The 17,664-nt window shown below is 42.0% G+C and overlaps 1 protein-coding gene across 2 annotated transcripts in view; it reads left to right on the top strand.

Moving 5' to 3' along the window:
* Window positions 1-17,664, top strand: part of COL19A1 (collagen type XIX alpha 1 chain) — a 1,614,879-nt gene that overhangs the window by 550,631 nt on the left and 1,046,584 nt on the right. For both annotated transcript variants that reach the window (XM_077289962.1, XM_077289964.1), the window contains exon 15: window positions 1,821-1,856. In XM_077289962.1, coding sequence (XP_077146077.1) covers window positions 1,821-1,856 — 36 coding nt within the window. The remainder of the gene's footprint in view (window positions 1-1,820; window positions 1,857-17,664) is intronic.

Here is a 17,664-nt window from a genome sequence, read left to right as displayed (position 1 = left end):
GTGAGTTTATTACATGCTGTTAGGATTGTACATACTATAGTGCTGAATTTCATAACTAAAGGGGTTGTGAGACGTGAGTCACTACAGAAAATATTAGTCCCAGAAGTGAAGAGAAAGACTACAATAACAGACAGTGAAAATATATACTACTTACTTAACAAGTAAAGGGAGGTCAAACAATCCGAGGAGGGTTCCAGGAAATGGCGCAGTGCAATCAGGGGAAAACAGAGACAAAATCCAATTCACAAGCTGAGGTCAGGAAAACCAGGAAGACAAGATAGTTTACAGGGAGCAGGCACAAGAGAAGTCAGGTCACAGGCAAAGAGGGAATACAGTCCGGCTGGGTCAGGCACAGAGCACAGAGGGATCAGTTTTACACAGGCAGCAGCAAGTGTACGATTGACACTGGATAAAGGATTTAGCATTTTTAAGTAGAGGACTAATCAAGGAATGTGAACACAGATGATAGCAGCAAAGACCCAGCACAACCAAAGCTAACTGACAGTCTCCAAACAAAGTAACATAGCAAACAGGAATAGAGTGAAGATCATTACAGGTTGTTCATGTTTGTGATGAAATTCTCCAGTCATTCTATGTGCACACTTCTTTATTTGCACACGGTCAGGCTTCTGTCATGTTGGCAACAAATTCAGGTGGTCATGTGACCCAAAGTATGCAAATGACATATTTCCGACCACATTCTGACTAGCCATGCACAACCTCGCTCAATACATGTGAATTAAGTGAAGCAGTGCACGTCTAATTGCCATGTGACCTTTGGCTCCACTGGGAGCACCAGAGTATGAGTGCGCAGTGAGGATTCAGAAGTCTTTAGTCACATAGACATAAATAAACCTGTGCAACCCCATTAATGTTCCTAACATAAATACAAATGCAGTAACCCTTAACTTGTCAGTTGGCACAATACTTTATTAACATAGCAATGTTTCACATAATCTGACAAGTTATTTATTGTTAAATGTGTACAGAATTAGATCCAATAAAAGCATAGGAATACATCACCAGAACCATCATCAGTACAGAAATACATCACAACAACCAACAACAGTAAATTAATACATCACCACAACCATTATCAGTTCATTAATACATCACCAGAAACACTATCAGTACATAAATATATCACCAGAACCACCCTCAGAACATGATTACCAAAACCATAATCGGTATATGCATACATCACCAAGCTTAGTACAGCGATCAATTGTAAGATCACATCAGGACCATATATTATTGTATTGCATGAACCTACAACTCCTAGTATGTCCTTAACACATATCCCCACACATTTCTCCCTTCCCATACTGTCTCTTCAAACTCCCAGCTGTTAGTCACTGATAGAACCGCCCACTGGACTAAAAAATCCAGAGGTTTAAATAATTAAGACACAAGTTATACTGAATTTTTTCTCACAAAATCATATACTGTATCAATATGCTATGCTGCCCTGCTCTACAATATGTTGCCAGCAGATTAGACTGCATCTTTATGGTAACAGGTTCTCTTTAAAGCTTATTTATGACTATTTTTGCTTTTTACTAGACAAATGTCAAAGCTAATAAAGGGGATCCTAAAAGGAGCTAAACAGCTAGAAATGTGAAAATGGATCACTTACTATATAATTGACTTTAATTACTACTTTAATGGATCAAGACATTATAGTTTCTACTAAAAACTAACTTCTCATTTCACTCCTTCTTTTCAGAGCTTTTAAGACTAGTAAAGTGATGATCTGTATCACAAAGTAATGTGTTGTCAATTGCATTTAATCATACTATGCAAGATTTTTTCTATTTTAGGGTGAAATTGGACCACCAGGCCCGGCAACATCACCTGTGAGTAAATGCATGAGTTGCAGTTTATCATAAATATATAGTGAGCTGAAAATTAGAACTTCCTTTGCAATACTTGTGCGAGTAACATTTAAAACAGTCAATTGGGAAGAGGCAAATAAAGTTTGTAAAATTGTTAAATAATAATAAGCTTTTTTCACTTGAATGGTGTGCTGCCTCCAATCTCTGGACATTATATATATATATATATTTATATATATATATATATATATATATATATATATATATATATTTTATTTATAAATATATTTATATATATATATATATATATATATATATATATATACACTCACCGGCCACTTTATTAGGTACACCATGCTAGTAACGGGTTGGACCCCCTTTTGCCTTCAGAACTGCCTCAATTCTTCGTGGCATAGATTCAACAAGGTGCTGGAAGCATTCCTCAGAGATTTTGGTCCATATTGACATGATGGCATCACACAGTTGCCGCAGATTTGTCGGCTGCACATCCCAAAGATGCTCCATACAAGGCAGGATGGATCCATGCTTTCATGTTGTTTACGCCAAATTCTGACCCTACCATCCGAATGTCGCAGCAGAAATCGAGACTCATCAGACCAAGCAACGTTTTTCCAATCTTCTACTGTCCAATTTCGATGAGCTTGTACAAATTGTAGCCTCAGTTTCCTGTTCTTAGCTGAAAGGAGTGGTACCCGGTGTGGTCTTCTGCTGCTGTAGCCCATCTGCCTCAAAGTTCGACGCACTGTGCGTTCAGAGATGCTCTTAGGCCTACCTTGGTTGTAACGGGTGGCGATTTGAGTCACTGTTGCCTTTCTATCAGCTCGAACCAGTCTGCCCATTCTCCTCTGACCTCTGGCATCAACAAGGCATTTCCGCCCACAGAACTGCCGCTCACTGGATTTTTTTTCTTTTTCGGACCATTCTCTGTAAACCCTAGAGATGGTTGTGCGTGAAAATCCCAGTAGATCAGCAGTTTCTGAAATACTCAGACCAGCCCTTCTGGCACCAACAACCATGCCACGTTCAAAGGCACTCAAATCACCTTTCTTCCCCATACTGATGCTCGGTTTGAACTGCAGGAGATTGTCTTGACCATGTCTACATGCCTAAATGCACTGAGTTGCCGCCATGTGATTGGCTGATTAGAAATTAAGTGTTAACAAGAAGTTGGACAGGTGTACCTAATAAAGTGGCCGGTGAGTGTATATATATACCGTATATACTCGAGTATAATCTGACCCGAGTATAAGCCGACCCCCCTAATTTTGCCACAAAAAACTGGGAAAACTTAATGAATCGAGTATAAGCCTAGGGTGGAAAATGCAGCAGCTACTGGTAAATTTAAAAAATAAAAATAGATACCAATAAAAGTAAAGTTAATTGAGACATCAGGACTCAGGAGTTTAAGTGTTTTTGAATATCCATATTGAATCAGGAGCCTCATATAATGCTCCATACAGTTCATGATGGGCCCCATAATATGCTCCATATAAAATATGCCCCATATAATGCTCCATACACTTTATGATGGGCTCCATAAGATGCTCCATATTAAAATATGCCCCATATAATGCTGCACAAATGTTGATTATGACCCCATAAGATGCCCCATATAGACATTTGCCCCATACAATGCTGCACAAATGCTGATTATGGCCCCATAAGATGCTCCATAGACACATTTGCCCCGCATAATGCTCCACAAATGTGGATTATAGCCCCATAAGATGCTACATACAAATAGTTGCCCCATATAATGCTGCACATGGCCCCATAAGATGCTCCATACACATATTTGCCCCATATAATGCTGCACATGGCCCCATAAGATGCTCCATACAGATATTTGCCCCATATAAGGCTGCACATCATCAGCTTATACTCCCAGACCCTTCTATCTCTCTGAGATTTGAAATTACCCTTTAATACAAGTAATTTCATGTCCATTATGCTGTGATCAGGGAGACATGTCCCATCAGTCCTCTGGCCTACTACTGCTACATTGATTATATTTTAACCATCTGGACGGAGTCTGAGCCACAGTTAAAGACATTCCATGAACAGTTAAATTAATTTCATCCCACCCTCAACTTAACACTCAACTACTCTAGCACTGAAATTAACTTTTTGAACAGCATCAATAAGCTGCAGAACAATGAAATAGAAACATCCCTATATCAGAAGCCAATAGGCCATCCAAAATACCTTAAATGGGACAGTTTCCATCCAAAAACATAAAAAAACTCTATTGTCTATAGCCAAGCCATCAGATTCAATCGTATATGTTCCAACCCCATGGATAGGGATGGACTCCTTGGTCGCCTCAGAAAGACCTTTTTGAATCAGGGCTACCATCCAATAACAATTCAAAACCAAATTACAAGACCAACTAAAATATTAAAAAATCATCTCCTATATTCAAAGCTAAAGAAGAAAAAAACAGGGTGCCTCTAGTAGTCACCTACAATCCAAATCTGGAGGTGCTAAGGGGAGCTGCACCTAAATTACAAGCTTTACTACAAAAAGATGCCCACTTACAATCCATTTTTCCAGACCCCCCACTACTGTGTTTTAGACAGCCTCCAAATCTAAGAAGTATCATTGTCAGAAGCTCCCTGTCCTCTCAAACAGCTGCAGGAACCTTTCCTTGCAACCAGAAAAAATGTAAAACCTGTCCATTTATAATGGCCATGGACAAGATAAAGTTCCCCAATTCACATCAGAACTACAAGATCCCAGGTACTTTCAGCTGCATCTCATCTAATGTAGTGTATCTAATTATTTGCACTAAATGTCCAACTGGGGGTTTCCTGTATAGGGGAGACAGGGCAAAAACGGAGAATAAGGATGAACTCTCATTGCCACACAATAAGAGAAAAAAGAATAGATCTACCTGTGGCAAAACATTTTTGTCTCCCTGATCACAGCATAATGGACATGAGATTACTTGTATTAAAGGATAATTTCAAATCTCAGAGAGATAGAAGGGTCTGGGAGTATAAGCTAATGATGACCTTTGACACTCTCAGTGCAAGAATGAATGTGTCACATGGATTTATATTTTTCTGCATTAATTAAGGAATTTGCTCCTCAGACCTTGTGGGGGCATCACAGCACAGAACCAGACCCCAATCAGAGGATAATAAAACATTCACACTCCTTATCTATGAACTGTTCAAATATTTATGGACACAACTGTTTATCACTTTCCCATAATGATAGCTCTGCTTCACCTCACTTGTCTTATCCCTTGCATTATCTTTCTGCTGTGTTGTGTAAAAATATGTGAATCTTCAGAATTTGTATTAGTCTATGCCTGATGAAGAGGCCTGAGTAGTCTCGAAAGCTTGCAATTTGTTACCATCTTTTCAGTTAGCCATTAAAAGGTATCAACCACTGATGACTCTCAATTCTTAATGTTTTCAAGAAGGATGGGAGATTTTTCTAAATGAAATTATCGCTGCACAATCAGTAATAATTCCGAAAAGAAGAAAGAATTGGAAGCATTAAAGAGACCAGGATGCATGAATACAGAATTTAAAGGGAATCTGTCACCCCATGGACGTACTTTAAATGACCTATTAATATGGGCATACAGGTAATAGAAATGTTAAATTAGTTCTACCTGTATGCCTCATATTAATGGACTTGATATTGAGAAATGTTATTTTCTTTCTGTATGCTAATGATTTCATCCAGGCTCTGGGGTGCGTGGTGCCTGGAAGATATCCCTGCCTCTAGTCTTCATTATAATACTACACTCCTCCCATTTATGTCAAGGGGGCAGGCGCAGGATTCCCGTGCCACAACTGACGTTCATGGGAGGGGGTAGTATTGTAATGTAGACAGGAGGCAGGGCACCGCCCACCCCAAAGCCTGGAAGAAATCATTAGCATATGGAAATAAGGTAACATTTCCCAACAACAAGATTGTTATCATGAGGCATACAGGTAGGGCTTGTCTAACATTTGTATTACCTGTATGCCCATATTAATAGGTCATATATGTACCAGGGGGTGACAGATTAAATGCTTGAAACGCTTGCTAAAAAAAAAAAAAGAAATGCATATCAAATGGAAAGGGGGGCATATCTAAACAAGAATATAATACTGTCTGCAGGGAATGCAGGGCAAGCATTAGAAGAGCTAAAGCCAGTTACGAAGTGAGGCTTGCAATGGAGACCAAAGGCAAAAAAAAGGAATATGGGGGTATGTAAAAAGCAAAATAAAAGTCAAAGATGTTATAGGAGTTTTACAGGACAAAATAGGTGAAGTGGTCAAAAATGGTGTTGAGAAGACCGAACTTTTAAATTCCTATTTTGCATCTGTGTTCTATAACAAAGCAACTGTAACATCAACTGATCTTCATGGTGCTATTGAAGGAATAAAAAAATCCCCACTATCTATAAACAGAGAGATGGTGAGGGAGCACTTAGTTAATTTAAATCTCCTGGAACATGTGAATTACATCCTAGGGTACTGAAAGATGTAGCAGAGGAAATTGTAGAACCACTAGCCAGAATCTTTGAAAATTCCTGGTGAACAGAAGTCCCAGAAGATTGGAGAAGGGCAAATGTTGTCCCGATCTTAAAAATAGGAAAGGAGATGGAGTCACTAAATTACAGACCATTGAGCCTTACTTCTATACCAGGAAAGATCTTTGAGCAAATTGTTAGACATCATGTATGTAAGTACTTGGATAGGAATAAAGTAATTAACCAGAGCTGGCATGGGTAGATATCGTATATCTCGACTTCAGCAGAGCATTTGATAAAGTATCTCATAATATCCTTAATGAAAAAATGACCACGTATCGGATTGACATGGTGAATACAGAACTGTCTCAGTGATTATATTCAAAGAGTGGTAATAAATGGTTGCACATACAATTGGAAGTGGAGTGTTTCAAGTGGGGTACCACAAGGCTCTGTCCTAGCCCCAGTGTTCAACATTTTTATAAATCTAGAAATAGCGTAATATAGTAGATATAATATAGAGCTAGATAAGGGAACTGAAGGTAAACTAATCAAATTTGCAAACAATGCAAAGCTAGGAGGGATAGTTAGTTAATACTAGAAATGACAGAGAAAAGAATTAAGGAAGAAATAGATAAACTTGAATAGGTGGCAATTAATAGAATGTTATTTAACAGAGAGAAATTCAAGATTCTGCATAGCAGGGGGTTGGACACAATAACCCTGGAGATCCCTTCCAACTAGTGTTGAGCGATACCGTCCGATACTTGAAAGTATTGGTATCGGAAAGTATCGGCCGATACCGGCAAAGTATCGGATCTAATCCGATACCGATACCCGATACCAATACAAGTCAATGGGACTCAAGTATCGGACGGTATCCCTGATGGTTCCCAGGGTCTGAAGGAGAGGAAACTCTCCTTCAGGCCCTGGGATCCATATTAATGTGTAAAATAAAGAATTAAAATAAAAAATATTGATATACTCACCTCTCCGACGCAGCCTGCACCTTATCGAGGGAACCGGCAGCCTTCTTTGCTTAAAATGCACGCGTTTACTGCCTTCCGTGACGTCACGGCTTCTGACTGGTCGCGTGCCGCCCATGTGACCACGACGCGACCAATCACAACAAGCCGTGACGTAATTTTCAGGTCCTGAATGCCGAATTCTAGAATTAGGCATTCAGGACCTGAAAATTACGTCACGGCTTGTTGTGTTTGGTCGCGTCGCGGTCACATGGGCGGCACGCGACCAATCAGAAGCCGTGACGTCACGGAAGGCAGTAAACGCGCGCATTTTAAGCAAAGAAGGCTGCCGGTTACTACCAGGGCGCGTCAGAGGGTGAGTATATCCCTATTTTTTATTTTAATTCTTTATTTTTTACATGGATATGGATCCCAGGGCCTGAAGGAGAGTTTCCTCTCCTTCAGACCCTGGGAACCATACACTGGGAACTTCCGATTCCGATTCCCGATACCACAAAAGTATCGGATCTCGGTATCGGAAATCCGATACAGCAAATATCGGCCGATACCCGATACTTGCGGTATCGGAATGCTCAACACTACTTCCAACGCTAACATTCTCTGATTCTATGATTCTATGTCTAAGAGCTGTATCAAAAAATATATACAAATTAATCAAGATTAGAGTCCTATTTTGAAGAACAATGTAAGAGCAGCGATCACTTTGATGAACCCAACACTTCCATGCATTACATTAGTATTCCCCAACTTATGACTGCTAGAGAATAGTGGATCTTTTAAAATTCTAATTTGCTGACTACTTAAAATTTTCCCCTAAAATTTTATTTGCGGTGAATAAATATGTATGAATCTCAATATTTTAAAACTTGTAATTGTTTGGAAAATACACATGAGTGAGAGAAAGAGAATCCTGCTGACCCTAATATCTTACACTCTACAGATCATGAGAAAACTCTGCTGACCTTAAGCTTACACTCTACAGGCGAGAGAGAAACCTGCTGATCATAAGTACTTATAGTCTACAGGAGAAAAAGAGAGGACCTTGCTAACTAAAAGATCTTACACTCTGTAAAAGACAGAGAACACCATTGACCATGAGAGCTTATGCTCTATGGGGAGAGAGGACTGATCATTCACTTTGTGATGCTGGTGCTGATGTGGGAAATGGTGTCAGGCAAGGTTTTTGTTAGAATTGTGAATCAAATTTCAAAATGTTCAATTTTCATGAACAGGGAATTTCAGAAAATTCATCACAAATTTGATGCATCATCGCTCTTCTCTTATGGCTGTCCAGTTATTCTAAATATATCTCCAATTGTGGTCTTATACAGCCTGCAACTCTAGGGCATGATGGGAGATGGAGTTGTTAAACAGCTATAGAATCATAAGTTGGATAACAGTACACTACATGGTCAGTCTTCTGTCCATTCAGGAGAAACAATGCAAACTAATAAAGTTAACAGATGTTTCTGCAAATTACAGAAACCAGATGAAATTAAGACAACCCACATTTTTTATTTAGTTGTATAAATATTCCATGTACCACTAGGAGCGAAAATATCCATCCTTCAATAAGCATTCAGCATTTTGACATATTTTACAGTCTTTAAAAATAATAATATTTTTTACAAAACAGACATTTTTAGCTAACTCTGAATATTTTGCAACACTGATTCATTGGGATATGTTTTCTATTATTATTATTATTATCATCATCATCATCAATATTATTATTTTCCTATGCAAAATAAATTATTACACTTTTCTCGGTGTTGCAAATGTGGCCAGAAAATAACAATATGGCTGTAGGTTCTAAACTTAATACATCATGGATAATTTCAGCAACAGATGTGACAACATAAAATCCCATCTGACTCATCTACATCTGTTTTTCGACCTTTGTCTGTTTAGTACCATCCATCAATTGGTACTTTCTATACAAAGATTGCTTGGTGCCTAGCATCTGTGATTTTACAGAAAATTCTTTATTTTTTAATATACACTGTATTTTTTTCCTTGACTAATTTATGTTTATTAACTTTTTTTTTAATGTTCATTTTCTGATATCTGTAATTATTGATTTCTTTATAAGATTGCAATCGGTCTATAATAGTAGTTCTTGAAAATCTCTGTCCACAGAATTCCTGTTGAGAGTAATTTCAGACAGTCCTGGAGTTAATTAAGGCAAAGATTTCATGGGCTCAATGCACAGATCTGCCACAGAGTTTTAATTGCTCTACAGGGACAGATCTAGCTACTCATTATTCAGTTATTGTTATAGAGATGCGCTGTATCTGATTCTTTATATTGGCTCAGGAAGACAGGTGAGGAAAGAATACTGCACAATGGGACATAACTGAGGCGGGCAAAGAAAGAAATAACTATGAAAACAAAATGATGGTGCTTGGGAAAAGAAGTATTATAAAACTGTCCTCACTGAAATGACCATGCAATCTACACATCCAACATATTAACCCCTTTCTGACATTGGACGTACTATCCCGTCGAGGTGGGGTGGGCCCATATGACCACCGACGGGATAGTACGTCCAGCGCCATCGGCGGTGCTCACGGGGGGAGCGCGGCCGATCACGGCCGGGTGTCAGCTGACTATCGCAGCTGACATCCGGCACTATGTGCCCCCGGCACATTAACCCCTGGCACACCGCGATCAAACATGATCGCGGTGTGCCGGCGGTACAGGGAAGCATCGCGCAGGGAGGGGGCTCCCTGCGTGCTTCCCTGAGACCCCCGGAGCAACACGATGTGATCGCGTTGCTGCGAGGGTCTCTTACCTCCTCCTCGCTGCAGGTGCCCAGATCCAAGATGGCCGCGGCATCCGGGTCCTGCAGGGAGGGAGGTGGCTTACCAAGTGCCTGCTCAGAGCAGGCGCTTGGTAAGCCTGCAGTGCTGTAAGTCAGATCTGTGATCTGACAGAGTGCTGTGCAAACTGTCAGATCAGCGATCTGTGATGTCCCCCCTGGGACAAAGTAAAAAAGTAAAAAAAAAAAAAATTCCACATGTTTAAAAAAAAAAAAAAAATCCTAAATAATGAAAAAAAAAAAATTATTCCCATAAATACATTTCTTTATCTAAATAATAAAAAAACAATAAAAGTACACATATTTAGTATCGCAGCATCCGTAACGACCCCACCTATAAAACTATATCACTAGTTAACCCCTTCAGTGAACACCGTAGGAAAATAAAAAAAACGAGGCAAAAAACAACACTTTATTATCATACCGCCGAACAAAAAGTGGAATAACACGCGATCAAAAAGACAGATATAAATAACCATGGTACACCTGAAAATGCCATCTTGTCCCGCAAAAAATGAGCTGCCATACAGCATCATCAAAGAAAAAATAAAAAAGTTATAGTCCTCAGAATAAAGCGATGCCAAAATAATTATTTATTCTATAAAATAGTTTTTATCGTATAAAAGCGCCAAAGCATAAAAAAGTGATATAACTGAGGTATCGCTGTAATCGTACTGACCCGAGGAATAAAACTGCTTTATCAATTTTACCAAACGTGGAACGGTATAAACGCCTCTCCCAAAAGAAATTCATGAATAGCTGTTTTTTTGTCATTCTGCCTCACAAAAATCAGAATAAAAAGCGATCAAAAACTGCCACGTGTCCAAAAATGTTACCAATAAAAACGTAAAATCGTCCCGCAAAAAACAAGACCTCTGACATGACTCTGTGGACCAAAATATGGAAAAATTATAGGTCTCAAAATGTGGATGCAAAAACTTTTTTGCTATAAAAAGCGTCTTTTAGTGTGTGACAGCTGCCAATCATAAAAATCCGCTATAAAAAATGCTATGAAAGTAAATCAAACCCCCCTTCATCACCTCCTTAGTTAGGGAAAAATAATAAAATTAAGAAAATGTATTTATTTCCATTTTCCCATTAGGGTTAGGGTTAGGGCAAGGGTTAGGGCTAGGGTTAGGGCTAGGGTTAGGGCTAGGGTTAGGGTTAGGGCTAGGGTTAGGGCTAGGGTTAGAGTTAGGGCTAGGGTTAGGGCTTGGGTTAGGGCTAGGGATAGGGTTAGGGCTAGGGTTAGGGCTAGGGTTAGGGTTGGGGCTAGGGTTGGAGCTAAAGTTAGGGTTAGGGCTGGGGCTAAAGTTAGTGTTAGGGTTGGGGCTAAAGTTAGGGTTAGGATTACATTTACGGTTGGGATTAGGGTTGGGATTAGAGTTAGGGTTGTGTCAGGGTTAGGGGTGTGGTTAGGGTTACCGTTGGGATTAGGGTTAGGGGTGTGTTTGGATTAGGGTTTCAGTTAGAATTGGGGAGTTTCCACTGTTTAGGCACATCAGGGGCTCTCAAAATGCGACATGGCGTCCGATCTCAATTCCAGCCAATTCTGCATTGAAAAAGTAAGAGTGCTCCTTCCCTTCCGAGATTTCACATGCGCCCAAACAGGGGTTTACTCCAACATATGGGGCATCAGTGTACTCGGGACAAATTGGACAACAACTTTTGGGGTCCAAGTTCTCTTGTTACCCTTGGGAAAATATACATTTGGTGGGGTAAAAATCATTTTTGTGGGAAAAAAAGGATTTTTTATTTTCACGGCTCTGCGTTGTAAACTGTAGTGAAACACTTGGGGGTTCAAAGTTCTCACAACACATCTAGATAAGTTCCTTGGGAGGTCTAGTTTCCAATATGAGGTCACTTTTGGGGGTTTCTACTGTTTGGGTACATCAGGGGATTTGCAAATGCAACGTGATGCCTGCAGACCATTCCATCTAAGTCTGCATTCCAAATGGCGCTCCTTCCCTTCCAAGCTCTGCCATGCGCCCAAACAGTGGTTCCCTCCCACATATGGGGTATCAGCATAATCAGGACTAATTGTACAACAACTTTTGGGGTCCAATTTCTCCTTTTACCCTTGGGAAAATACAAAACTGGGGTCTAAAAAATCATTTTTGTGGAATTTTTTATTTTTTATTTTCACGGCTCTGCGTTATAAACTGTAGTGAAACACTTGGGGGATCAAAGCTCTCAAAACACATCTAGATAAGTTCCTTAGGGGGTCTACTTTCCAAAATGGTGTCACTTGTGGGGGGGGTTAATGTTTAGGCACATCAGGGGCTCTCCAAACGCGACATGGCGTCCCATCTTAATTCCAGTCAATTTTGAATTGAAAAGTCAAATGGCGCTCCTTCCCTTCCGAGCTCTGCCATGCACCCAAACAGTCGTTTACCCCCACATATCGGGTATCAGCATACTCAGGACAAATTGCACAACAACTTTTATGGTCTAATTTCTTCTCTTACCCTTGGGAAAATAAAAAATTGGGGGCAAAAAAATAATTTTTGTGAAAAAATATGATTTTTTATTTTTATGGCTCTGCATTATAAATTTCTGTGAAGCACTTGGTGGGTCAAAGTGCTCACCACACATCTAGATAAGTTCCTTAGGGGGTCTACTTTCCAAAATGGTGTCACTTGTGGGGGGTTTCAATGTTTAGGCACATCAGGGGCTCTCCAAACGCAACATGGCGTTCCATCTCAAATCCAGTCAATTTTGCATTGAAAAGTCAAATGGCACTCCTTCCCTTCCGAGCTCTGCGGTGCGCCCAAACAGTGGTTTACCCCCACATATGTGGTATCAGCGTACTCAGCACAAGATCATATAGACCCCTCAAAATGACTTCAAAAGAGATGTGGTCCCTAAAAAAAATGGTGTTGTAAAAATGAGAAATTGCTGGTCAAATTTTAACCCTTATAACTCCCTAACAAAAAAAAATTTTGGTTCCTAAATTGTGCTGATATAAAGTAGACATGTGGGAAATGTTACCTATTAAGTATTTTGTGTGACATATCTCAGTCATTTAAGGGCATAAAAATTCAAAGTTGGAAAATTGCAAAATTTTCAAAATTTTCACCAAATTTCCATTTTTTTCACAAAAAAACGCAAGTTATATCAAAGAAATTTTATGACTATCATGAAGAACAATATGTCTCGAGAAAACAGTGTCAGAATCGCCAAGATACGTTGAAGCGTTCCAGAGTTATAACCTCATAAAGGGACAGTGGTCAGAATTGTAAAAATTGGCCCGGTCATTAACGTGCAAACCACTCTTGGGGGTAAAGGGGTTAAAGAAAGAGGAATACCAATCTCACAAAATATTCACTCAAATATTAATTATAAAGATTTATCAGTTTAAGGGAAAATTTAGCGAATTGGTCATTCATGAACAATGATAATTTTAAATAGAAGTCTTGGAAAAATAATAACTTCCCCAAGTGGTAAAAAAAAGTTCGTTTGCTGAGATAATCCTATAATTGTGCCTTGTATTGTCTTTAGTGTTGAGCGATACCTTCCGATATCGGAAAGTATCGGTATCGGAAAGTATCGGCCGATACCGTCAAAGTATCGGATCTAATCCGATACCGATACCCGATCCCAATGCAAGTCAATGGGACGAAAATATCGGAATTAAAATAAACCCTTTCTTTCCTTGCAGGTTAATTCTACATGAAGGAAAACAACTAAAAATAATGTAGGATGTATTGGGGGAGGTGGCAGAGACATTAAAGGCACAGAGGTTTAGCCCAAACAAATAGAATAGCAGGATTTTTTTTTTTTTATGACGTTCGGCGTTAGAAAGATTTTGACTATGTTATTTTTTTTTTATTTTGTCAGATATTGATGTTTCACTACTTCCACGCCCTTCACCTTCTTTTTTACTTCTCCCACACTTTCTTCTTCATTATCCTCATCATCAGCTTCTTTGACATCAACTATCTTCACCTTATTCATCTTCTTCTTCTTCTACCTATAATTTTTTTTTTTTACATTGTTCATATTCTTTTTATTTAACTATTATCTTCTTCATATTCAACTTTTTCATCATATTCTTATTTGTGACAGGCATTCCCGTAGTTGTTATCTATAAAAGTTTGAAGATTACACCTTCCGTTCTGCCTGTCACAAAAGAGTTACATTTGTCCGCTTTCAGTTTGGCCTGCAGCATCAGGCTTTATCCAGGGGCACCACGAGGAGGAACGGACTCACCCCCATACACTGCTTAGTCTTCTTCTGCTTATAATTTAGATAATATCTTTTGCTCTGATATTTAGTGTTATGCTTAATGTTCTTCTGCTCTTTGTTCTGCAGCCTCTTGTTCTTCTGCTTCTCGGCCTCCCATGTCGTCATCGTCTCCAGGGTCGTCGTCTCCAGGGTCGTCGTCTCCGGGGTCGTCGTCATCGGGGTGGTCTTCAGGGTCATCGTCTCCAGGGTCGTCGTCATCTCAGTGGTCGTCGTCTCTGGTGTCGTCGTCATCTTAGGGGTGGTCTTCCGGGTCGTCGTCTTTAGGGTCTTGAACTTGGAAATGTAGCAGAAGGTACAAGAAGGCTGAGAAAATGCCAAGAAACAGCTGATGGAACTGGAACTCGGATGGCTACCCGAAGGTCCAAGAGCCAATGGAACTACCGAGGACCAGCTGACGTTACTGGAACCCGGTTACTAAGCAGGAGGTACCCGTGCCTGAAAGCACTACCAAGGACCACCTGACGTTGGTGGAACTCGGATACCCAGAAGGAGGCACCTAAGCCAAAGGCTCTGCCCGGAACCAGCTGACGGTACTGGAACCAGGATGGGGAGCAGAAGGTACAAGAGCAAAAGACACTGCCGAGAACCAGCTGACGGTACTGGAACCCGGATGGGTAGCCGAAGGTCCAAGAGCCAATGGAATTACCGAGGACCAGCTGACGTTACTGGAACCCGGTTACTAAGCAGGAGGTACCCATGCCTGAAAGCACTACCAAGGACCACCTGACGTTGGTGGAACTCGGATACCCAGAAGGAGGCACCTAAGCCAAAGGCTCTGCCCGGAACCAGCTGACGGTACTGGAACCAGGATGGGGAGCAGAAGGTACAAGAGCAAAAGACACTGCCGAGAACCAGCTGACGGTACTGGAACCCGGATGGGTAGCCGAAGGTCCAAGAGCCAATGGAACTACCGAGGACCAGCTGACGTTACTGGAACCCGGTTACTAAGCAGGAGGTACCCGTGCCTGAAAGCACTACCAAGGACCACCTGACGTTGGTGGAACTCGGATACCCAGAAGGAGGCACCTAAGCCAAAGGCTCTGCCCGGAACCAGCTGACGGTGCTGGAACCAGGATGGGGACCTATTCAAGCTTATCTTCCTAGAGCCCCAACTAGCGGTGTTGGAGCAAAGGGTCAGCAGGGGGAGCAGAGTGTAGGCCGAAGCCTGCACTGGCGGCAGCTTTGTGTCTGCGTGGCTGTTGCAGGACACGTTGCCTTCTACACAGCAGGGGAACAGCTGGCGGTGCTGAACCCCACTGACACATTGGCGGGTGTTTTTCTCTGTGCAGCCAGTACTTCGGGGCACCAACTGGCGGTTTTAGAGCCCAGGCTCTGCAGGGGGAGCAGAGTGTAGGCCGAAGCCTAATTGAACCAATTTTAAAGGTAACCTTTAACCCCCCCTCAGGTGTTACAAACTAGAAGAGCCACGCCTTATGCAGCAGTAGTGCTGCACAAGTCAAAGGTTGCTCTTTTAATTTTGTTCCTTGCACAAGCTGAATGAAACACGTACAACATTTTGGCCCTTATACAGTCAATCTGTCTTGGAGGCGGGAGTTCCCTTCGTAATGAGACGCAGCACAGCTGGCAAAAATACCACCTTGGTGCTTGGTGCGGCCTCCTGAGCATCTCATTTTGATGTACAGGAGTCTGCGTTGTTGCGTTATCCCTTGGCCATGCGCTGCCCATCTTCTGACATCATTTCATGTCGGCTGGTGCGGTTCGCGATGCCCATGAATCCCAGCCCCGCAGTGTCTTTACAGTGTTTCACACTGCGGGGCTGGGATTCTTGGCCTGGCGCAGTACATATGTTCGCCTCTCGCTCGTGTCCTTACACCTGCTACAGACTGTGCGGCGTTATCGCATGCCACGGCCATGAAGCCGCACAGTCTGAAGAAGGCAGAAGGAGATGAGTGACAGCCTGGCGAAGATATGCACTGCTCATGCCCGTCAATCACACCCTCGCAGTCAAAATAAATAAGACACCGAGGGGCGTTGTGTCGGGCAGGGCGGCCGCAGAGGCGCAGCCAGCCAAACAATGATGTCAGAAGAAGGGCTGTGCTACCAAGGGGGTCGTTGCGTGTCATTACAAAGGAAAGTCACACCTCAGGGATGGTTAAATGGTCACACAGAGGACACATTTTAGATGTGTTTTCAGTTCCACATGTGCGAGGAGAATAAGTTTATGAGCCACCTTGCACACATGCAGCATTACTGCTGTACAAGGTGGCTGGAAAACATACAAACGCCTGGGGGAGGGGGGACAGGTTCCCTTCAATTTCAGTTCTTGTGTCTGCGTGGCTGTTGTAGGACACGTTGCCGGCTACACAGCAGGGGAACAGCTGGCGGTGCTGAACCCCACTGACACATTGGCTGGTGTTTTTCTCTGTGCAGCTAGCACATCTGGGCCCCAACTGGCGGTGTTAGAGCCCAGGGTCAGCAGGAGGAGGAGAGGGAGCGGAGTGTAGGCCGAAGCCTAATTGAACCAATTTCAAAGGTAACCTTAAACCCCCCCTCAGGTGTTCCAAACTAGAAGAGCCACAGCTTATGCAGCAGTAGTGCTGCACAAGTCAAAGGTTGCTCTTTTAATTTTTCTCCTTGCACACGCTGAAAGGAACACGTATAACATTTAGGCCCTTACACAGTCAAACTGATTTTGAGGCGTGAGTTCCCTTCGTAAAGAGACGCAGTACAGCTGGCAAAAATGCCACCTTGGTGCTTGGCGCGGCCTCCTGAGCATCGTTATTTGTTGCACAGGAGTCTGCGCTGTCGTGTTATCCCTTGGCCTTGCGCTGTTAGCGCTGCCCATCCTCTGACATCATGTAATGTCGGCAGTTGCGGTTTGCGATGACCATGAATCCCAGCCCCGCAGTGTCTTAACATTGTTAAAACACTGTGGGGCTGGGATTCATGGCCTGGCGCAGTACATATGTTCGCCTCTCGCTTGGGTTCTTACACCCGCTTCAGACTATGCGGCGTCAGCTGATCCCTTATCGCATGCCACGGCCATGAAGACGCACAGTCCGAAGAAGGCGGAAGGAGATGAGGGACAGGCGAAGAAATGCACCGTTCATGCCCATCAATCACACCCTCGCAGTCCAAATAAATAAGACACCGAGGAGCGTTGTGTGGGGCAAGGCGGCCGCAGAGGCGCAGGCAGCCAAACAATGATGCCAGAAGACGGGCAGCGCTACCAAGGAGCTTGTTGCGTGTCAATACAAAGGAAAATCACACCTGAGGGACGTTTTAATGGTCGCAGAGGACTCATTTTAGACGTGTTCA

The sequence above is a fragment of the Ranitomeya variabilis genome, chromosome 2 (assembly GCF_051348905.1).
Source record: "Ranitomeya variabilis isolate aRanVar5 chromosome 2, aRanVar5.hap1, whole genome shotgun sequence".
Classification (NCBI taxonomy): Eukaryota; Metazoa; Chordata; class Amphibia; order Anura; family Dendrobatidae; genus Ranitomeya; species Ranitomeya variabilis.
Note: the sequence above shows the minus strand (reverse complement) of the source record. Positions and strands in the feature narration are given on the sequence as shown.